The 23,525-nt window shown below is 40.6% G+C and overlaps 2 protein-coding genes and 1 long non-coding RNA gene across 5 annotated transcripts in view; 1 reads left to right on the top strand and 2 right to left on the bottom strand.

Annotated features, from left to right (window-relative positions):
- Window positions 1-1,162: 1,162 nt before the first annotated feature.
- LOC149918121 (uncharacterized) lies at window positions 1,163-8,074 on the bottom strand. Its single transcript, XR_016465943.1, has 3 exons — window positions 7,545-8,074; window positions 1,796-1,961; window positions 1,163-1,392 (listed from the first exon to the last, which is right to left on the bottom strand). It is a non-coding gene; the product is annotated as an uncharacterized LOC149918121 (long non-coding RNA).
- Window positions 8,075-8,201: 127 nt separating this feature from the next.
- On the top strand, window positions 8,202-10,253 carry HMGB2 (high mobility group box 2). The gene is made up of 5 exons (XM_031607461.2): window positions 8,202-8,351; window positions 8,707-8,876; window positions 8,974-9,119; window positions 9,202-9,376; window positions 9,822-10,253. Exons 2-5 carry the CDS (start codon window positions 8,727-8,729, stop codon window positions 9,972-9,974), a joined length of 624 nt encoding a protein of 207 aa, XP_031463321.1. The 5' UTR covers window positions 8,202-8,351; window positions 8,707-8,726; the 3' UTR covers window positions 9,975-10,253.
- A 5,491-nt stretch (window positions 10,254-15,744) lies between these two features.
- GALNT7 (polypeptide N-acetylgalactosaminyltransferase 7) overlaps window positions 15,745-23,525 on the bottom strand; it is a 68,101-nt gene continuing 60,320 nt past the window's right edge. For all 3 annotated transcript variants that reach the window (XM_031607565.2, XM_031607566.2, XM_090138920.1), the window contains exons 10-12: window positions 22,032-22,130; window positions 20,627-20,755; window positions 15,745-18,042 (exon numbers count right to left, since the gene is read on the bottom strand). In XM_031607565.2, coding sequence (XP_031463425.1) covers window positions 17,905-18,042; window positions 20,627-20,755; window positions 22,032-22,130 — 366 coding nt within the window. In that variant the 3' untranslated portion in view covers window positions 15,745-17,904. The remainder of the gene's footprint in view (window positions 18,043-20,626; window positions 20,756-22,031; window positions 22,131-23,525) is intronic.

The raw sequence follows: 23,525 nt of genomic DNA, 5'->3' as shown, positions 1-23,525 counted from the left end.
GGAGAACTAAGTAAGATGATAAGAGAAAAAATCCTACCTTTAACCAAAATAATTAAATTGGTGTAAAACTGGTGTTTTGAGGTCTTTGAGTTATCCTGTTGAAGCCAACGTTCCTTTTGTTTTTTTTAAAGCGTTCCAGCTTGCAAAATGAAAATTACGAGTGTATAAGAGTTTATGTAACACGTGCTTTTATTAGATTTAAAGCAGTAAATAGGATCCAAAAATAAACATTGTATTTTAAGAATAATCTAGGTGTTACAGGATTAAAACTGATAAGCTTGTGTACTGTAAAAGCTTTGAAGGTCTGTAATACATGCCCCTTCACAGTTTGTACCAACTCACTTGTACAATAAGCAAAAGACCTTCTTTTAAAAGGCTTCATTTTCATGTGCAAAAAAATGCATAAATGTTGGTACAGAAACATGAAGTTCTTTGCTGAATATACATGGCAGAAATTATTTGTTGTGGGACTTAAACATTGAAATACACTTCACAAACAAAAAATGCGGGTTGTATCTGAATGCATCTTAAGTGAGATGTTTAAAATTCAACTGTGTACGAGCACAGAGCCCACCTCCAACTTTGTACTGAGGTATGTATGAGGTTTCAAAAATCTTTCTCCTCACAAGCCCCCATTCAGGCAAGTTAAAAGAGCACATCCATCTGTTTGTTTCAGAGCCACTGTTGCACTGATCGTTTGTCCATCCAGGCTGCTTTGATTAACATTTCATTTCACATTGTATGAGATCGCAGTCAGAAATAAACCCAGCAAGAACCAACTGTAGTGCTTTTCTGAAATGTAATGCAATAACCAGAGATGTATGGCATAAACTATCACTCCCAGAGGTTTTGCTTAACAATATAATAGAAAATTAGCTATGAATAATTGATCCCACACTTGTGTATGACTTAAGAGTTATTTGTTAATCCCTTGAAAAGAAATAAAAAGCTGCGTCAGCTCTTTATGTTGACAGCAAAAGAAACTCATATATTTACAGCAAATTCTTGTAGTCTCTCTTGATACCAGGAAAAGAAAACAAAGCACATAGTCATTGTTACCATCTTACATTCTGAGAAGCACTGTTTCCTAGTTATATAAACTTAGATTTGACATGGTCTTTAATCACTTTTTACTTTGAATAATGCATATCTTTGTAGTTTTGACTAGGGTTCTAGAAACTACAATGCTCCTTTACACCATCATGATCTCTTCTGATTTGGGTTCTTTTTATACAAAGGAAAATGGAAAACCTCAGCATCCCTCTATCCCATTGTAGTGTCCTTATCTTGGCAGCACAGTTGTAAGCATCTTTAGGTCTGACTACACACTTCAAGTCAGCAGCAGCTACAGAGTGCTCCTTGGGAACAGGTGAACATTTCCTCCACCTAAATCTACAGCACATAAATTAAAAATTCTTCAGAGGATGATTATCAGCACTCAGTCAGCAGAAACTAAGTAGATTCCAATATTAGTATGGATACGTTCATAAAAATAAAATGAATAAAATTATGTTTAAATGTCTTCCTGACCTCTTGTACAGTTCATTCTGTTTAAAAGATAAAGGGTTATACTCCAACAAACTCAAGTATAATTATAGTTTTGGACTAAAATTGTTTTGATTTTTTTTTCTGATATTATTGAAAAGAAACCCTTAATAGAAAAATATAGGGAAAAGATCTGATAAAAACTTTTGCAAAATTTCTCGCAAACAAAAAACCAATAGGCAGAAGTTATTACAGTAGTTGCAAAGCACATAGGGTACTATGTTTCTCATTTGTACAGTATAGTACTTACGTACAGTCATCAGTTATTCAATACATAGCAGTTGATCAAAAGCATTGCTTCTTTCTTAGAAATCACCAGATTGTGATTTTTCTGTGTCATCTGTCATGCTCTAATCCTTTACTTAGAAGATGAAGTCAGTCTCAGCTTTCATAGGCATAAAGCTTCCAGCCTTACACTGCAAAGATAAGTTTGAAATTAAGTCAAGAACATTTTCTAAAATAAAACAAACAAAAATGCAACATAACCACAAAGAAAAGGTGACTCTCACTCTTTAGTTTCAACATTATGATGTTTCAACAGATATAATGGGGTTTAAAGGCTTTTTATCTACGTTTGGTTTGGTTATTGTTTGGTTATTAATATTTATTGATAACTACAGGTGAGACCTAATTCTGCTGTCAGTACTATCCACAGGCACTAAAAAAAGCCTTGCCTCTCTCCACAAGTGACTGTGTGAGCAGATTTTTACATGATCTTGTAATTTATGTCAGAATTAGCAAAAGTAATACTACAACTCTTTATCTCTTAAGCAACTTTCTGTGGTTATCTATATTCATAGTATATCATCAAGGTCTGTTCCAAAATGAATTATATCTTTACGTATTTTTCTTTTTAATGCTGGAAAAGTTGAAAGGTGGGTTTTACACTTTTAATATTTGTATACATTATGATAATTAAAACAGAAATGCTAATTATTAATATAAGATGTAAAAACTGCACAGCAATCAAGCTAATGAACTGCAGCATGTTTGATCGAGTAGTAATACGTCTTGCATCAAAATTGATTCTCTCAAAGGTTTATTTATATCAATGTTGAGTATAGGAAAGAAAGCACGATAAGTAAAATTCCATGAGGAGACTACCTCCAAAGGCATACTCTTGTCCTGAACTAATTAGTTATTTGATGTAGAAGGACTCACAATGGTATTCCCTTGGCCAAAAATGATTTTCATACTAGGATGTACTTCACATGACCATTTACATTAATTCCTATTTCTTTACTACTTGGACACAAAGCCAGTGAGCTTATGAGTATTACATTTCTTACAAGGAATCGGGCTGTTTGCAGCCACTTCTCTCTATTGACTGCAGGAGACAGAAGAATGCAGATTCCTTCTTTCTCCCGTGGCCCTCAGTATACATCTCTGTCAACTCCCTGTATTATTTTCTTTCCTGAAAGATTTAAGATCAGCAATTAAGTAGAAAACAACTTTTGCTGTCAAGTTCAGTTTGCTTTCAAGTTTCTTGCACTCAGAAGAAAATAGTGTTTCTGAATGGAAAAGGTATAAACAAAACATTCTGTAGAAGTTTCAACATTTGTAAACCATCGTCAGTTGCCACGTGCTTCTTTTTGGCAGCATGAGCATTAGTGGCTACTCTCACACAGGTGCTTTGACTCCTCAGGAGCAGGACTGGGATGAGAGCCTCTTCAAATCCCTTTGCTGCATATCACACCTCCAGGACCAGATACAATCCATCCCTTTGTCTTCCTATGTGGAGGTAAAAATATTCTGGAACTAATGTCCGCCAAGTGATGCAACATTTGGTTGCAGTTTAATTACATTTTACTTAAGTCTTGTCTACATTTCAGATAAAGAAATCCATGTTTATGAAGATTTTGGGGAGTGGAGAGCTGGGGATAGAAGGAACAAAACGTTTTTTTTCCCATTTAAACCAATTTAGTGCTGACATTTATAACATCACAGTTTGAAGCCCCTTTATACTGTCTGTGATACTAACGAATGAAGAAGGGAAAGGAAAGCTATTTTCTCATATTTCTAAGAAGAGATGAACAATATAGAAAAACATAAGGAAGTGTATTAAGATCCAAATGGGAAAAATATTACATGAGTATTTCTTTGAATGTAAATAAGTAAATGAAATTCAGATTAAGGTTGAAAAAGTTTGCTAAAATATAACAATTATTGTGACCAGGAACAGCTGGTGTTCCTAATATTATCTGCATCAGTACCAAGAGAGATTTGTTGTGTTTATTTCCTATCATATGACCACTTCAGTTTCACTCTGCTCTGCAGCTGTCCCTGGTAGTGTGTAATGCAGGCTGTCTTTGTTTTAAGCATTTGGTACACAGCACGAAGTCAAAACAAGTTACTGAACTTTCAGAGTAAAACAGCCTGGTGTACCAAGGCCACTGTTTGCCTACGAGCTGCTTAACTGGTTATGCAGGCTTTACATGTAATAAAGTTGTAATGTATTTCATTTTTATAAAATATATATCGTGTCTGTGCTATACCAAATGAAAAAAAAAAAAAAAAAGGGAAAAGTTCTAATATCTAATATGTTACTTTAAACATAATTCCTTATTGACAGACACATCAGCTTGGAGAACTTATGGCCTACTGCAGTTATGTACGTTTTTATCAAAGTACAAAGAAAATAACTGCTTATATTTCGAACACTAAAGCAAATGGAAAGTTGCTTTGAGTTTAGGTAAGCAACAGCTTAGGTTGTTCTACATTTTGCTTTTAATCCTACAGCTCCTACATTGAGCACAAGAGACACTCACATGAAATAGGCCCAGAAACATAGTTGTTGTTGTAGACCTCGTAACTCACAGTAGAAACAGACTTCTAAAGAAGTGACCTATTTAAATGCTTTTAATGTCTTGGATTTTAAACTTTCAATTTCCTACAATAAAAAATTCTGATAATCTAAAGCTAAATTTGCTTTGCCTTTCAACAGCTTACATTGCTATTTGTGAAGTTAGTTAGGGGATATTAAAAGCGTGAGTGGTTATAACTCACTTTCATTATTCATCCAGTAAACAGTGACTTCTCACATCTGTAAGAGAAACCATTTCAGCTGCAGACTGCAATTAATCAAGAATGATTTCTTTCCAATTTCACTGCTATTAATGCTACGTTATGGTGCACTCCATACAGGAATTCAGGTAATAGCAGAGTCTCTGGGGAGAGACAGTAGGCCCACTTTACAGAGGAATGAATTTAAACTGACACTGCCATCGTATACATGTTTACACCAGAATAAAAGCTTGGTCTGAGTTTTGGTCATGCAATTGGGTCTGCAGTTCCCTCGCCTGAATCACATCTGTTCCAAGCAGAACAGATCTGTTGATTGAAACGTTAAGTAAGATTCAAATAAGAGGTTTTCATCACTTTATTCCCTAATAACAATATTCAAAAAAGCTGAAGACAGTGGTCTCAGAACCTAGGAGTATTATATTACACTCTAACTATTATACTCTACTTGCTCATTTTTGTTATCCACCATACACTTTTCTTTAAACCAATTTCTTAGTTCTGTAACCTACTCTTGTCCCCTTGTTCTTTTTATCTCTTTCTACCCAATCTTTCTAGGCACTGACTGCTTATCTTTCTGCAAACAGTTTACTGAAGATTAAGTGAAGTTAACAATAGCACTCAAAATTGCAATTGTGGAGCAGATTAAAAACACAAAATGGCTTGAAAACAGGGAACTATAAAACTTAACAGTCATTTCATGAGCTGAATTATTCAACCAGAAGTAAGCCTGAAGTCCTGGAGTTTGTGCTTCTTACCCACAACTGTCATCCATAAATTAACCACATGGACTGACCAAAGTCAATACTGCATAGATCACTGCTTTAGAAAAGTAGCAGCGACGGAATCTCTTGAGACAGAATTTGTGGTTTTGTCTGAGAAGGAACAGTATGGTATAATGAAAAAAGAGTGACAGCTTATTGTGGAACTGAGCACACAGAGAAACGCTTTTCCAAGTATGATGGGTCTGTAGAAAGACAGTTTTGGAACTGACAACTTTTTGAAAAGCAGTATTCTTGTGTGGAGCTTTCAGCATCAGCACTGCTGCAGAAAGCTTCCAGGATCATATTCAAGCATGGAAAATTTTCAATACTGCCTTCCTTGTTGGAGGATGGACAGATGTTAAAGACTACAACTGTTTGGTTTGTCATGCTGCCCTATGTTATATGACATAGCATGATGTAACCTTCCATGTTTATATTTAATTGTACAAAAGCTTTCTTTTTCGGAGCAGATAATCTAGGCAAAGGATGTTTTAAGAAGAATGCAGAGCAAAACTTGAAACAGTTCCTTTAACCGTTTGATTAAATCATTTGAAAGACAGGCAGATCTCATTTTTCCCATGCCAGTAGTTACACTTTCTCACCCTACCTGCTTTTCTACAACTGTTTTCTTAAGAGTAGACAAGAAAAATCAATTCAATAGAAAAAAATTCACTGCAATCATATCCGATAATTTCCAGTGATTGTTGCAAAGTCATGTTTTACATGAACTTGTAATACTAATATAAAGAATTAAAAAATAATAGTCTAACATAGATATTTTGTTTTGTTTAAGAACTGTCAGAATATTTTATTTTTAAGGGTAAGATTTGAAATATTCTGCTCTGCTTTCCACTGTTAGAAATTGTCTCTGATGCCTCTAACTGTCCTGGTTACTTTTCAGCAACATGCTCCCTGAGTTCATGATACACTACGTTAGAAATACCAGAATTTGGAGAACTGTTTCCCAAAAGTTGGTGTAGCAATTTATTGTCTTATCAATTGCATTAGCGAGGAGTCAAAAGCAGAGCTGATTTTGATGAAGTTAATCTACATTTTCCTATAGCTGTAAAACACGCGGGAGGCAGTACTATTTTGTTCTCATTTGAATGGCCTGATATGGAGTTCTGGGTATGTCTGGCAAACAAAATATATATATATATATTCATCAGATCTACTAATAGTTGTATGATGATTCATTCTGCATATATTAGTATTCTAGGATCTGCTACAAAATGACTTAGTTAACCAGAAAACACTCTGCAAGAAACTGTCATATGCAGGTGGCTCACCACAAAGTAAATGAGTAACCATCTGGCAGCTAAATTCACTAAACAAAGTCACGCTTTCCAAGTAATACTTGAAGTAAAACCATTTATAAAGGCCACACATAAAGAAATAAAGCACTCCTCACAAAGTGGTTGTAGGCCTTCACTGAGTTCACTGCTACATTATTTCTCTATGGAGAGGCAAAGGGTTGGTTTACAGCAATAAAATACTGGAACACAGGACATTCCCTGCATAAATGTTTATTTTAGAAGATAAGTGGAAGCTTTGTTTGTAGCTTACACGCTATTAAAGGAATAGCCACAGAAGTTAGGTGCTATAAGAGCTCAGATAAGCAGCTTCTGACAGGCTTTGACATCTGCCAAGGGAACACACCTCTGCACAGCTCTGCCAATTCACCGCCCAACCACACTCCTTTAAAGAGGGTTCTGGGCAACTTCTTCCAGTTCACACCACTTTGCAGTTTGAGCAAACACATAAAGATTATTACAAAAGAGGGACAGAGGAAGCATTTGCTCCCATATTAGCAACATTCTGTGGAAACATGTCTTTGTCAGAATGAAGAAAGATGAGCTTGAAGGACTGGGCCTGATAAACGCTGCTCATTCAATGCTTGTAATGCTGAGCAGATCGGGAAAGGAAAGGACTTTAGACGTGGGGTCAGGCACACCAATCGCATGCCCACAACTGGCCCGTGCCCAGGATAGCTCAGGGTCTCTTCCTGCTCCAGTGTAAAAGCTGTTATTATTATAGAAAGAGGTCAATGGCACTGAAGACCCAGCATCCTTAGTAAGCACGAGCCTGGCCTACAGCAGCGCTACAGCTACTCTCGGAAGCAGCAGGAGCGTCGGGAAGCGCTGTGATTGCAGGCGCGCTCATCTGGAGGGACGCTAACCGGGGAGCGAGAGATGGGCAGAAGGAAACCACTACCGGCAGGACACAAGTTGCAGAGCAGGGGCGGAACCGCAGCGGAACCGCCGCCCTCGCTCCAGAAGCGGAGGTTTCTCTCGCGGACACGAGGGGCCACGTTGCCCCGGCGCTTCCCCTACGACCACCGAGCGCTCAGCGGAGCCTCTCCAGCCCTCTACCTGCCGCCCTCCTCGCGGGGACGGAGGGAGCACACGCGTTCCCCTTCGCAGCCCGCGCAGCAGGGCCCAGGAGCGGACCCCGTACGGCAGCAGGGCTGAGCTTCACCGCGCCGAGAAGGACAAGGCGCAGTCAGGCCTCAACTCCCCTCCTTTTGCTTTCTACCCAGCTTTGTATATTTAAACCACGCTGCAGCATCCCGCTCCGCCCAATCACAGCGCGCGCGGATCCCGGCGGCGAATGGCAGCCGTCCCCGCGGTTTTTTGAACCGTCCCTCTCCACCAATCGCCGCCCGGCGCTCCTCGCCCCGCCCCCCCCGCTCTCCTCACCCCAACCGGTTCCAGCGAGTATGAGAGCTAACGACTCCCCGCGCGCGACCTAACCGCGGAGCTGCTGCGGCCGTGACGTCACAGCGCGGCGAACGAATCCGCGGCGGCCGGAGCCGGGCCGGGCGGGGCCGCAGGCAGTTTGAACCGGCGCGGCGACCAATGGGAGGCGGTGGGCGGGCTCCGAGGCGCGGCGGCTCAAGTTGCTGTGGCGGGTAGGGGCTGTGGAAAACAAGAGGCTGTAAGTGCGCCGCCGGCAAATCAGTCCGCAGGAGCCGCGCAGGGAGCAGCGCCCGCGTCGCCAACGCTAAACCCCCTCAGCCAGGCAAGGCCGCGCGGCCCCTGCCGCCGCCGGGTGCTCGCGGAGCGCGGCCGGGAGGGACTGAGGCGGGCGGAGGAGCGAGCGGGCGGGCGGCGCGCGGGGCGGGCGGCGCGGGGCCGGCGGCGGGTCCCGGCGGGAGGGGCCGGGCCGCGGGGAGGGCGGCGGGGCGGCACGGAGGGCAGGGAGCGGGCGGGAGCGCGGGGCTCGGCGGGGAGCGGGCGGGCGGCGGCGGGGCAGGGCAGGGCAGGGCCGGCCCCGAGCGGGGCGGGCGGAGCGGTGGGCGAGGGGCGGGAGCGTGGCGGGGCCCGCCCGGTAGTAGCGCCGCCCTCACGGCGCCGCTCCCGCCTTCCTCCGCAAGGACCCGCCGCCGAGCTCGCCATGGGCAAGGGCGACCCCAACAAGCCGCGGGGCAAGATGTCCTCGTACGCGTACTTCGTGCAGACGTGCCGCGAGGAGCACAAGAAGAAGCACCCGGACTCGTCAGTCAACTTCGCCGAGTTCTCGCGGAAGTGCTCGGAGCGGTGGAAGGTGAGCCCGGTGGAAGGGCGGCTGCTTAGCGGCCGAGGGGGCGGAGGGGCTCCGTCTGATCCCGCCCCCCGCGCCTCTCCATTGCGTGTGTCTGCAGACGATGTCCAGCAAGGAGAAAGGCAAGTTCGAGGAGATGGCCAAGGGAGACAAAGCTCGCTACGACAGGGAGATGAAGAACTATGTTCCTCCCAAAGGAGAGAAGAAGGGAAAGAAGAAGGACCCCAACGCTCCTAAAAGACCACCGTGAGTGTTTTGGGATTAAAAAAACCCCACAGCATACGTTCCACTAGCCTCTTACTTGCTTAAACACCATTTCTTGTTTCAGATCTGCTTTCTTCCTTTTCTGTTCTGAACACCGTCCAAAAATCAAAAACGATCATCCTGGCTTGTCTATTGGAGACACGGCAAAGAAGTTGGGTGAAATGTGGTCTGAACAGTCAGCCAAAGACAAGCAGCCCTATGAACAGAAGGCTGCAAAACTAAAGGAGAAGTATGAAAAGGTACCCTGAGAATAATGTAACAGTCATTAGCATTACAGAAGTCCCTGAAAACGTGACTTCTGTTTTGCCCCTAACCTGCATATAATTCACAATTCCAAATGTATGTATATCCAACTTTGTCAGGCTTCCACATGCGTGGAAAGGTGTGGCAAGGAACCCTTGTGGTGAGCCTAAATGTGGTTTTTTATACATCTAAGGATTTCATAAGTGCTTTCCTTCCAGAAAAATGGGTCACCTACTTGGAAAAACATGCAGTCATGTTCCAAGGCACTGAGTTTGTAAAATTCATAGAACTGTATGGATTAATGTATGTTCTCTCACCAGAAGGTGAAAACATGAAAGTCGTAAGGTTGAAAACCCACTTTTCCACACAGACTGCAGCATTAAATTATTGTGCTAGTACACGACTGTTGTCAGAGTTCCATCACCAGCATCTTTCTTGCAGGATATTGCAGCGTATCGTGCCAAGAGCAAGAGTGATGCAGGAAAAAAGGGCCCAGGTAGGCCTGCAGGATCTAAGAAGAAAGCAGAACCAGAAGAGGAGGAGGAGGAGGAGGAAGATGAGGAAGAGGAAGAAGAAGAAGAGGATGAGGAGTAAATGAATGCCCTGCTGTAAAGATTTATGCTCAAAATCCAATATTTTGCTAAGAATGTGAACTCAAGTGCAGCTCATTGTTAGCTTCAGTATAAAAATCTGTACAGATTGTGTATAGGTAATGTGGTTCTTTGTAGGGAGACCTCTATTTCTAAAGTAAGTAGTAGCTGAGTGCTGCTACAGTTCAGTTTTAAAAGAAGAAGTTGTGGAATGTTTCTGCATATTTAATGGTTTTGTTGAAATTCAGTGAATGATAGCCAGGTGTGTTTTTTTTTTTTTTTTTTTAGGTAAGTAAAATAAAGGAGGTAGCTTAATAGCTGATCTTATATTTTGTAGTATATTCATTGTATTACTTTTTTTAACAATTTTGTAATAAAATGTTGTACATGATTATTGTTGTATTTGTTATGTTTTAGAGGGAGGGAGCCTTCTCCCAGTGAAGTACTCTAAGCTTCTGGAATTTAGGGGATCTTTTATGTCATGCTCTCTCATACACACTACCTTTAGTCACAGTTGATGTTTCCCCCTATGCTGGTATCTGCATATATCACCTTCAGAGTTAGAAATCTTATAGTTTTAGTGCTGAAATTGACCATACCTGGATTTCCGTATAACCCACTCCCCCCCCCCCACCCTGAAAAAAAAACCAAAAAACCAAACCCTATTGAAACAGAGGTTTTGAAGGTTTTTCTCTTGTTAGCTGAGAAATAAGCCTTAGGAAATGTCCTGCTGTCCAGATGAGGAAGGCTGGCTGTTGGACAGATGTGCTCAGAGGCATGTCTTTCCTGATGTTCCCCACTTTCCCTTCCTCTCCCCTTGGCCCCGGTATAAATGACTTGTCGTAAGGGACACAGCTTGTAAAACAGCATCAACAATTTTGAAATGTTCTCACGTACCGAGAGTTAAGATTCCTGCGAAGAGGAGGAGGGATTTTTAAAGAATACCTGGCTCCTGGTACTTTATTAGCTGCACAGTTAACAGTAGCACCAGTTACACTGTTTCATGGTCTTCCCAGATTTTTACTCAAACTTGGCATGAATATATAATGAATAATATCTCTAGGCATCTAGCAGTATTTCCACATGAAAAACTGAAGGTTCCATAGCTAAACTAATATGCTCCATTTAATTTGTTGAGATAACAGGTTAAAAAAAGAAATCCTTTTAGTACAACTTGAAAGCCCAGTGCTGACAGTCACTTCATGCCTAGAGAGTGAGTGCTATAAAAAGCATGTTTCAGATTTTTTTTTGTTTTTACATCTACTGTCCAGCAAAAGTTCTGAAAAATAGGAAAAGTAGTCACTTGTATAGATGTCAGATAAAAAATGGTTTCAGTGCATCACCATGGTACATGGCACACTGAATATTCATGAAAGCATGGAAATAAGGTAGCTAAGGGCAAGTCAAAATGTTCTATACTGACGTAGGGTATTAAGGTCTGAAGGCCTCGAAAGCCCAAAGCTGCACTGTCTGCTCTTTAGTACAGCTTTTGCAGGTCCTTATCTCCATATATACTATATAATAATAACTCTTCTATATTGATACAATTCTCTTTCACAGGATGTAGCTGAGACTATGCTGGTATTATTCTTCTGTTCAGGTTTTCTTGTAGAAACTCCCCGTCGCCTCCCCTGAATTCTAAGTGGGAATGATGCAGTGACTGAAGATAATCAGTAATTTTTTGAATAGTCCGTTGCCCTTTTGATAAGAAGGGTGCTGAATACAGATTAAAGGCATGGAAAAGAGCATATGGAATCACTACCTTTGATTGAAGCTTTAAAAAATGTGGTATGTAAGATCAGGAGCTTCAGATAATGCCCATCTGTGGACACAGAAAGAAGCAGTGCTGGGAGGATCCAGCAAGTGATCAAAGGAAAAAAAAAAAAGTTCAGAAAAGGCCACAGTAGTTTGCATAGTTAAAAAAGTAGAAGTTATTTCCAAACCTTTAAAACAGAAGAAACTCTCACTTTGACAACCAGATGCAGCATCATGCTGCAGGGAAAAATAAGAGCAGGACAAGTTGAAAAAATACATGGATTAATAACTTCCATAAACATAAGAACTAGGAGGCCTACCAAATAGTCCTTTGGGACGAAAGATGATTATGATAGAAAATCAGTGTTCAGAGTAGATTTCAGAAAAATAAAGTCTTTTTTTTTTTTTAAATCTTGTAGAGGAGTTTCACAAAGTTCTCATGACGGAATTTTTAATGGAGGAGGCATGGTGGAGCATCTGTCTCAAATCCAACTGTAAAAGGTTTTGAAATGAAATGACAGGACAGATGGTATTCATCCTGGAGTTCTAAAGAAACTGAAGGATGAAATGGCTGAACCTTTAGCTGTACTTTATGTATGTTTTTTTCACTTAAATCTGCCTTAGCACTGGAGGAATGGAAGGTCACAAATATGATGCTAGTTTTCTAGTTTTTAGACAGTATTCCTTGGAGATACAGGGCACTTCAGACCAGTATATCCATATGGCAAGCTATGAAGTTCTTACAGCACAGATGAGAATTTCTGGATCACGCACTGAAAATGAAGCTAGGGAGATCAGGTATGTCTACTCCATCTGAATTTCCCAACAGACTCCTCATAAAAGAAAGGAAGCCGTCACTGAAGGTCTTAACAAGTGACTGGTTAATACACAGAGACAGAATAGGACCTAGTCGTCAGTTTCATCAGCGGGGAAAAAATCGCCTGTGAAAACCCATAGGCTATTTTTGGAGTCTGGGCAAAGGGCTACTGAAGACTTTAATATATATACGTGAATGATTTGTAGAAAAGAGGTGAACAGTGATGCAACAGAGATGAGAGTTAACTGTGAAGAACAGCAGAGGCAGTGTGAAGAACTGCAAAGGCAGCAGGTTTTAAACAGAAGAAGAAATATGCTGTTAATACAAAATATATTACATGTTAATATGTGCTCCCCAAACACATGCAAAGGGAAAAATGGTCTAATGTTTATATCACTGGTAATGAGGATGGACAATAAGCTACATTATACTAGTCTGGAGGAGATGCTGGAGCAATAATAATTCTGTGAAGACGTAATGGATGAAACAGCACGTCAGGCATTATTAGATAAAAGAATTTGGAAGGAAAAAAAAAAACATATTATCTTCTTGAAGAAATGTAAGGTTTCATTTTCCTTAGACCAACTTCTTGAACAAAGTCTACTTAGAAAGAGAATTCCCAAGAGAATCTGAAGCACAGTAGATATTCTTTGTTTTGTTTTGTTTTCAAAAGGAGGACCTTAAGCAACACAGCTACGGACACAGGAACTAAATGCAGTATATACAGGCTTTAAAACTCAAATAGCAACAAAGAAATCATCAATGGGCATGGAGAGAAAATCAGAAAAAAATGAAATAGGAGTTCTATCTTTAATCATGTTCTGTTTATCTATTTCATAATGGTGTATCAGAAGAACATTGTTTGTAATACTAGCATATTATCTACTAGTTATAGCTTAGTGGCAGCTTATTTGCTGTGGTGGTGTCTGTCACAGAACGTGCTTCCCTTGCCTTGCCATCCTTAACAAACATTTAACTTTGTTGTCTCATTTTGATTTGTATTTCTTTCCACATCTTGAAAAATCTAAACTCTTTGTCTACTACCTCTGCATTTCTGGAATTGCTGCTCATATGAGCTGCTTCATAGCCCAGCCTGCTTCTCCACAACTCCTTTTGAGTTCAGTGTCTAGAATCCTGTAATGGAGCACAGATGTAGAGCTTATTGCTACATTCTCCAAAACACGGAGCCTTTGTGGGACTCATAGCCCATCTAATTGTGGCATGTGCCTCAGGACTGAAACCTAGCCAGTAAAAGTTGATTTTTCTGTCTACGCAATTTTCTCTTAATCAGTGCAATCAAGAACTGCCACAGGCCAGCAATAAGTGAGTGAACCTGTAAGCTGCTCCAGCCAGATATCTTAAGATAACTAACTTTGGCCTCATTACTGGAGAGGCTCTTGTTCCAGGACAGAATGCAGTGTCTGCCATCAGAAAAATCTTTGGCCAGGAAATCTCATGCGTCATCTACAAGTTCTATGGCTATTCTCAAAGTCTCTTAATCCAAACATCTATTACTGAAGTTGTACCCCTAAGTGGGCTCATCAGCAGAGTGAAAGAATGACATTTGAATGGACAAGCTGTAATTCTACAGTCAAGTAGCTTCCAATAGAAAAGACCACATCCTTCCAAAAAGTCTTTTGAAAAATGTGTTGTGATTACATTCTTGTCAGCACTGCCATCTTGAAGCCAGCTGCTGACTAGCTGAACCCAGCACTGACCTAGCACTAACTCCTCCTTTGGGAATCTAGACCACTAGCAAGACCATCATTCTTCTATATCTCACTGATTTGTCTCAGCAGGAGAACAAACTGCAATGCCAGCATGTCTCTTAAGGAAACTGGAAATTATTTGTGTAATCAGATGTGACGGATGACCAGTGTCTGCCTAGATTCTAAACGTGGCCATACAAATTCTGGAATACTGAATAAAAAACACAGTTTCTAGCTCAAAGTCCTCAAACAGTAAATTGCCAGAAGGGAAGAAGTGTCCTTGCCCAGTCCTTTCACTCTGCCTTGTGCTACTTGACCACACCAATCCTACTGAGGGAAACAAGGCTACTGTGCTACCTGGACTTTCTGTCTGATCTCGTATGTACTTTTATATTTCTTTTGCTAAGTTCAGTTCCTATCCCAAATCAGAATGTGCTTTGCTTTTGTGCAATAGAGAAAAAGGGTCCTCATTATTTCAGAAACAAGGACTCCAAACATCACATGAAAGATAATGAGATAATGTAACAGGCAAAAGAAACCCCTCACTGAGGGCTGCTGTTGCCATCCCATGCATCTTGGGTGCTGACATTAGGGGTTCTTTAATGCAGGTAGTGCTCTACTGCTCCTCCCACCCTTCACTCTTCTCAGCCTTCTCCTCGTGAGACTGCTTGTGCAGCAGGCATTATTATTATTGCACAAGAAAGGGCACAAATTCCACACCTGGTCACTGGAGTTGGCACCTCACCGGAGGCAGTTCTGCCTTCACACTGAGCAACCTCATGCATGGGACCAGCGGTACCCACAGCCCTTTGTCCTGCTTTACCTGCCCTCCAGCTCACACACGGCACGCTTCTCCCTCAAGCAACCATATTTCTTTTCAGAAATATATTCTTAACAAGAATTAGAAGGGATCTAACATGCACGCATACCTTTTTGTCTTGGTGTTTAAATCATCTCTCAGTCTTTCTTCCAGCCCCTGATCCTTTCCTCGCAGTGCACCTGTTTAATGGAAGGAATTTGCATTTTTCATCAGTTGAGGTCCATCAGATCATAAGCTATGCCATTACCTTGCTGCAGTGTCTCCATCCACACGAGTATCCAGAGCAATGCAACACTGCAAAAAACTCACAGGTGGTACAGATTGCTTTTCCCCCCTCTCTTTTACCAGGACCTTTTGTTCTACTTTACAAATCATTCTCATGTTCATTTTTTAATCTGAGCATATGAAATCTACCTAATTAGATCAGTGCAAGTAGTACAAAAATCCAAGTGTGTCCACATGGCAACTCACGGTGAGAACTTCACTTCTGACTTCTCTGGACAAAAAACTCATCCCCCACAGATATGACAAAAAGTACCTAGGTAAAAAGTAAAATAAAGCACTTTTAATATTTGTAAGTTTGCAACACAGAAGTTCTCAAGACTTAGAGATACGGGGTTCCTATATAGATAATAATCCATTTTTTTACTCTGTAAAAAATATAGTAAACCCAAAAATTCAAATATTTTATTTACTTCACCTAAAAAACAAGCAACCCATAAGATATACATGTTTCCCAGATTTCTCCCTAATAAATTTCTGAAAGATTTATACAATTTCTACAGAAACATACAGTGTATCAAAATCTGCATAAATCAAATCTATAAAATATGTAGAAATGCATAGTGATATTATCATCGACTTACAAAGCAAGAATATGGGAATTATTATTTTTTTCCAAGCAAGCTATAGTATGAAAAAGTCATTACAGCAACAGCTTCTTATGATCTCATGTTTCGGTCTCACATACAGATGTGTATTTGCACACAGCATCAGCTTGTAATGAATTGCACAAAACACCCATTTAAAATGCACAATTTATGTGCCACCACTCTTTCTCTTATGCATAGTAATATGATTAAATTAATCTACCCAGCACACAAAAATGGAGTCAGTTTTCATACACACAAGGAACAAGTACTGACACACACCCTTATTTTCCATTTTCCAGTTTCTCCCTCCTTTATTTTCTATTTTTCATACCTCTGAAAGGATAGATGAGAAGTTTAAAGAAACTAGGAAAGATCCCAAACTAATATATCAGTGCAGTCTGCCCTAGAAAGATCAAATTCTCACCATATATGATACACAACCCTTGTTAACACCAATGAAAGCTGCATGCAATGCTATTCTAGATTTCAGGGAATATTTAGTCGTACTTAATAGTGTGACATGTTATGGGCATAACTCTAAGTCAGTACACTGATGTCAACATTTAACAGTCACAAATCTCGAATAAGGAAGCGAGAACAAGTCATTTCTCCTCCACCTCTTGTCTGTTCCAAGTACTTACACTCCTGAGGGAGTTCTCATCAACTACTATTCGGAACAATTTCAGAAACTTCTTCACATCTGTTCTGTACACTATAGCACCAAGAGGTTATATTTTGTATTTGTAATCCCTCAGGAAAAGTTTCCAATGAAAAAAAAAATACAGAAAAATTAATATGAATAAATGCATCAAGATTTCCACTTTTCTTTTCAAACCTAAGTCCGGACTCCAAAATAGCGGGCAGATGTCCTTTCAAACAAGTAAGCAGATGTGTTAATGAGTTGTATTCTTTTCCTAATTAAAAGTTTTAGTTTACCTCTAAGTGATTTTCATTTAAAATAACAACATAAATGAAGCACTGGAATTTTTTTTTTTTAAATTTTAAATCATTGTGCAGCTTCTTAAAAATCTATTCTTTATTTTAGATTATTCTTATTTTTATATAAGGTATGATTTAAACAAGCAAGTTAGAGCATATAAATTCTTGACTGGAATTGCAAGGGTGCTTCATTCAAACCCAACGTACCACATTGGTGCTAACCTTGCTACTGAGCTCCTCCTTGCTCCATACCAGGTGCCAAGCTGCTCCCCCACATGCATATACCAGAGCAGAGGTGGGCCAATGGCCCTGATGTGAGATTTTGGAGCATCTGCAGCGAAGGAGCCTATCAGAGCGGCCCACTGACAAACAGCCCAGCTACTGACAGCAGCTGTCTTCAGCTACACAGTAACTGGGATGGAACACAGTAGTGGGGTGGGACAGCTGATCCCTGCCTGTAGTGACATCCATTGTATAATTTCCAGCAAATGCTTTTCTTGTGAAAGAGAGAAACGGAAGAGGCACTAAATATGTTGAAATTCACCTTCCAAAAAAGCAGCATGACTGTGAGAGAAGGCCACCCTGGCTAATAACCTGTGGCAGTGCTTAGTAAGATGTAAAATTAAATAAAAATTTACAACAGGTTGATAATCACCAAGTTCTATGAAAATCTGGTTACTCCAACCTTTTCAAGTTTGTGTAAAAAAACTGCCTTCAGACCCCTGAGTGTAATCCCAAAGAAGACAACAACGCCTTTAACTATGTTCCTATGAAACACAGCTAACAGCGCATTAAGTTACCAACGTCTTAAAACAAAAAGATGTAAACATCTACAGAGTTTAAGGTAAAGCAGTTTTGTAAACATTAACTGCGGATGATCATGTTATTGTAATAATCACAGTTCATCTATGTCCTTCATCCAAGTCAGGAGGCTCGGAGCTGTACAGTTAATAATTGCAGCAGTTTTCAGGCTATTTTCAGTCCTGTACAAATGAACGTGTCAGTAGGTAGGTTCTGTTTATCTACACACTAAGAATGTTGTTCATTTCCCATTTCTGCGTTGCTTTACTGGAATCACACTCTGAAATGAAAACTTGGTGTAGGACTTCTGACCGATCCAAGCACTTCCCTGAAGGAATGTGTGTAAATCTGTGCAGATTCTGGAAAAAAAAACCAACAAAACAAACACAAAACAAAAAACACCAGGGACATTAAAAAAAAAAAAACGAACACAAAAAGAACAACCACCAATCAAAAACCAGACAGAATTTTCTTCACAACTGTAATGTAGCTATTTGCTGTTACAAAATCAGGGTTCAGGATCCCTGAAAAAGATCAGTTCCATACTTGGTTCCATTTATTTGTTAAACTTAGATTTTTACATCCTTTGTATTATGAAATGGTTGATGCACGTAGGTCAACTTGAAACGCCTTGCATTTCTCATTGGAAACAAACTGCTAAGAAAATAAGCAAAACTGTGCCTAAAACACTTCTAGCATTTTCATCTGTCCCATAACCCAAACAAAAGATTAACTCTCGAGGACAGCTTTATGAGTGCTGACCTTGCTGGGCAGATCCTCCTTTGGTTAGCCCTCACATATAGCAACATTAACTCCACTGGGGAAAAAGCAATAACTTTGCTCCCTGTTTGACTGGTTGAAAGAAGAAAAGAGGAGATGAGAGCAAGGCTGGCCTCCAGAGCAACAGGAGACAGTTTCGGAGACTGCAGACCTACTGTGTTGAGTGCAGTGAGGCTGAGACTCACACGTTTGGTTTCTTTTAGCCCTCTCACCATTTGCCAAGCAGCCTCTGGCTCCTGGCTGCCCTACTGCCCAGCTGGATGCATTTTGCCAAGTGAGGGAGTAGCAGCAAATCTGCTGCAGTGCAGCTGCATAGCCCTGCTCCGTGCTCCCCCCCACATATGAGGGAGTGCTGGATCTTTCTCCTGTTGCCCCATCACTTGTACATGCATGTGCACATCCACATGCTGGGGCAGCTTGATGTGCATGCCAATCGTGGGGATGGACATTGCCTGGAGAGGTAAACGGAAGTCGGAGCAGAAGCCATGAGCTGACCTCTGCCAGTTGCATTCCAGGTTACCAAAAGCCCTGCTGCTAAATGCAGAAGCACAGATGTTATGCTCACCAAACTGGCACATGAACTAGCATTACAGAACTGATCGACTGGGTAGATAACTTCTCCTGGCAGGAGAACAGCAGGCCACAACATTCTTCAGCAGTTCATAAGCATTTCATTCCTTATACCCTCCTCATTAGGAGAAATGGTCATACCCTTTGTGCTGCACAGTAGAGAGAGCCAAAGTCCTCAGATCTGCTTGGTTACACACCCTTGGTGGTCCTTTTGCTCTCATCTCCTCCCTGTATTTTTTTCTGGAAGCCAGTCAGTGTTTTGTTCTGCAGCCCAGACTGTGCCCACCAGGCTTCCTTATAACTTGTGGTAATAAGCAACCAATTACACAATTGGTACCACTGGAGAGGAAATGGATCATCTCGCATAAATGAAACGCCTCCCCTCTAAGAGAGCCAAGCAACATGCTGGGATGCACTAGAATGGCTGGAGTGGTAACAAGTGTTATATATTATTCTGATACTAAAGCCAAAGTCAGCAGGCACTGAAACACTCCTTACTGATTTTTACATTTCAGATTTAAAAAACTTTGCCCATCTAAATGGCACAAGACATTAGAAACAGCATTATGTTGCTTGAGATTTCAAAGCTCTATGGAAATAACAGAAAGGTGGGGTGGCTTTGAGGCTAACAAAAATAATTCACTGCATTCAGTAGTGGCTTCCAGAAAGGCTCACTACAGATAACCAGCTAATGAACTAATAAGTAGGCAACGTGCTATGTAGAATGAAGAAAAAACCCCACAGAAGATAATCTCAGACACTGAACTAAGTTACAGAGCCACTGTCCGTATCCAGTGATAACATCACCCTTAGACAATTCAGTCTCATTTTTCAACAGAAATGTAATCTATTAGACTTTCAGAACTCAAATTAATAGAGGACTTACAGATGTGCTTACTAAATAGCCCTTAAAGCCCCCGCATGTGTATCAGCCAACATTCCGAGTCTTTATTAAAAATTCATAGATTTTGCAATAGCATTATAATGGCACCACACCCATAATTCACAACAGAGCATGTTTCTAGAGAATGGCTAACGAGCAGGAGAAAGAAAAACTGAAAAAGGCGAAGAGCACAGAAAGACAAAGAGTAATAACACTACATTCACCTATTCTTATGTAGACTTCTTTCAACAGACATCCCCAAATTAGATATATTGTCGCTAGCTGCTAAATGCACCTCATAAGTCACCTTCTCACAGCACCCAATAAAGAAACTTCCTTGAAAGAAAGACACGAGCAGAGAGAGTGGTGGCATGAAAAGCTTTTAGAAACAAGGTCACTTTGCTCTCTCTGAGAAGAGTGCTAACTCCTATGATACCTGTGGCAGCACATGCAGCACCAGGAGATCTGCTTTTAACTTTTTTGCTTCAGAAGTCAGCAAATGGGAGAGCCTGCAGAACAACCTTCCTTACAGGAAGCTTTCCTACCAAGCATGGATTTCTGGGAACATGCAATTAACATTTCCTCTGCTTGTTTCAGTTAATTTAGTTATAGATCTCTATCTTCTGATACACGTAGAGTAATAACAGAAAAGGTGTAATAAAACTAGATGTGAATGACAATTGCTTTTCCCCTATATGTCTGTTACATACCTTGAAGTATTGCCAGTCTTTGTATTCATTCAAATTACAGTGTGTAATCATAATTTTGGATCCATCTGGTCCTTTAGTTAAGCACTGATCATACTGCATGAGCTGATTAGCTTCATTGATTCGGAAAAGCTACAGAAAAATAAGATGGCATCTTCTGAACAGCTGACTTAAAGTAATATTTTAGAAACAATGCAATACCAATAGAATTCCATCATGCTAAATATTCTCCACTGTTATTATACCTATTTTAAGGAGAGCTCTTTATTCAACATGATGTAATATATTTTTACTAGCAAAACACTCCGTTTTTACAGACAACTTTGCCTTAGGACTTAGAAGGCGAAAAACTTTACCTACCAAGACACAGATGATAACAACAAAGGGAAACCTACTTGGTAAACTTCTGGAAGCGTTCAGTGAGAAGCCCTTTAGTGATTTGATGGGTAAGAAACCCCTTATCTTTGCAAAGGCTTGGTTGCAAGTCCTTGGGCTTGGGCAGTAATTTCATGAGAAGACAGTAAAACTTCAGCATTTTACACATGGAGGAAATCAAACTAACGCATACAAAACATATTCAAAAACATTATCTTAGCTACTTCTTATGAAAGAATTACAACATGCTTTGGGAGTACCACCTACAGAAAAGGTATTTTAGGAAACTTGTGCATTAAATATCAAAATAAAAGAGACGTTTCCAAGGCCTACTAAGAATTAAGCAGAAGGATTTTTAAAGCGCTGTCCTGCATGTGATTTCAGACTGCAGTGAGAAAAACCACCTGGTTCAAGTCCACAACAGCATAAACAAAGGCTGCAAGTGCTGCAGAGTTATCCAGCTGAAAAAGGAGATGCAAATACAGAACAACATGCTTGCCTGGCAGCGTGCGTAGGTTTGTGAAGATGCAGGTCAAACACAATAGTAGCATGGGTTGTAATCATCTATTAGTAAATACATTCTGTCAGTTTGTAAACGAAGCAGAGAAATTTATATTGTTTATCTCTTGTGGTGGAAGGAGAGTTGCTGCATAGAAATATTTTACTTCCATTAAAGCAAAACAACTGTGAAATAAGTGAGCTGGCATAAGGAGAACTGTTTCCTGAAGAATTAATAATTAAGTGAGGGTAAATGACGAATCAGGAGTGATGCTAATAGTTGCATTTTTTCTAACACAGTGATATGGTTGCTTTAAAGTATGGCTCTTGCTTCCACATTTTGTACAGCATTTTGTTTGTAATGATAGTTTCAGATTCCTGTACTTCAGCAATGCCAGCATGCTTATGAAAAATCTTTAAATCCCGTTTTTGCAGGTGGCACAGAAGTGACTTTATGAACAGGCTTAAGAGAAACATGGCTTGTTATCCATTAGGGCAGGTATTTCTCTTTCACACTTGCCTCAGAGCCACTTACCTGGTTTCCTCCCATTCTGTGGCACGGTCCAAGTTCGACAAAGCCACCGTTGGTGTGCCCCATGCTGTCAATGCAGTAAGCTGTTTCAAAGCCTCTGATCTGGAAAAAAATAGGTTGTGCACTTTCAGTTTGTCTCATGGGAAAACAAGTGTGAAGAAGTTCAGAAAATTCCCACTTCTCTTTCAGACCAGAAACAGCTATCTGCCAGACAGATACAAGACAAACCTGCCTATGACATGTAAATAATGGTGTTACGTGTTGGAGATGGAGCTACTGCCTGCCCAGACTAATTTGTGGGCTCTTACATGAGTTAAATGACACCAATAAAGCTAGAGCTGGGAAGCTCAGTTCCAAACTAATGACACTGAAGTGCATGACTTCTAAGTATTTTAATTTATTCAATTCCTATCAAATCATGTTCACTCTCTCAGATCTTCATAAATAAAGCAGCAGCTTGGTTAAACTACTCTCATCTTACGGAAGACATGAGGAGACAAACCTGATGCAGAGAAGCTGCAAACAGTAGTTATTAACACTGCAGCCAAGCACAGCCTCCTGACCCAGCTGTGCAGAAGTGTGTTCTACAACAGCAATTATGTGCGGGAAAGAAGAAAAAACGGGTGAGAGGCAGGCAGAGGCAAAAGGATAAAGAGTATAACACCTGTTGGAAAGCATGCCTCAGCTACTGATTATCCCATTCTACTCTCAGAAGGATCAAAAAATATCTTTGTAAAGACACAAATAACATTCTTGCCAGATCTCTCAGCTTTGCAGAAACCTGTTTCTCCTTCGTGCCTGTAGAAGGAAGCTGGGAGGATGGAGCTCAGAGTACAGCCCTGACTTCCACGCAGTGCTGGGGAAGATGAAACTCCCACTTCCTTTCCTGACAGTTTGGAAATGCAATTAGTGAGGTGTTACAAACATATGGGGAAAAAATCTCAGATATTGTAAGACAACTGGCAGCCAGTGAAGAGTTGAAGGAAACTTCGGAGGGGTCTCTGAACTTCACTCTTTCCTGTTCCTTCTCTACAGCCATTTGCTTTTATCAACAGCAGCTTCCCACAAGGTGACCATTATTATTTTATTCTCTTCCGATGCTTTCACCTCAGTGAAGCAGCATATAACAAGTGTTTCTAACCTTTTGTGTGAATTTAAAAGTAGGCCTCAAGCTAACGTACTAACTTGATGCTTTGTGTTACCTTTCAGATATGAAATAAAGGTGACACTGTTGACTGGCTCTACAGAGACAAGACTATCTATACCCCTACTCAATCATGCACACACTCTGTATCACTATTTAATTCCTCAGAGAAGTCAGAAATGGCACATTCTTGGTCACATGAGCACGCACAGATCTCTATCTTCTAATGCTCTTCTGAAGTTAGAAAAACAGGTCCATCTCATCTTGGTTGTTGAATTTGCTGGGACACAGGATTCCTCCCTTACTAGCAAGATGATTTTCTGGTTTTACCTCCAAAACTTACAAAAATGAAA

The sequence above is a fragment of the Phasianus colchicus genome, chromosome 4 (assembly GCF_987193195.1).
Source record: "Phasianus colchicus chromosome 4, bPhaCol1.hap1.1, whole genome shotgun sequence".
Classification (NCBI taxonomy): Eukaryota; Metazoa; Chordata; class Aves; order Galliformes; family Phasianidae; genus Phasianus; species Phasianus colchicus.
Note: the sequence above shows the minus strand (reverse complement) of the source record. Positions and strands in the feature narration are given on the sequence as shown.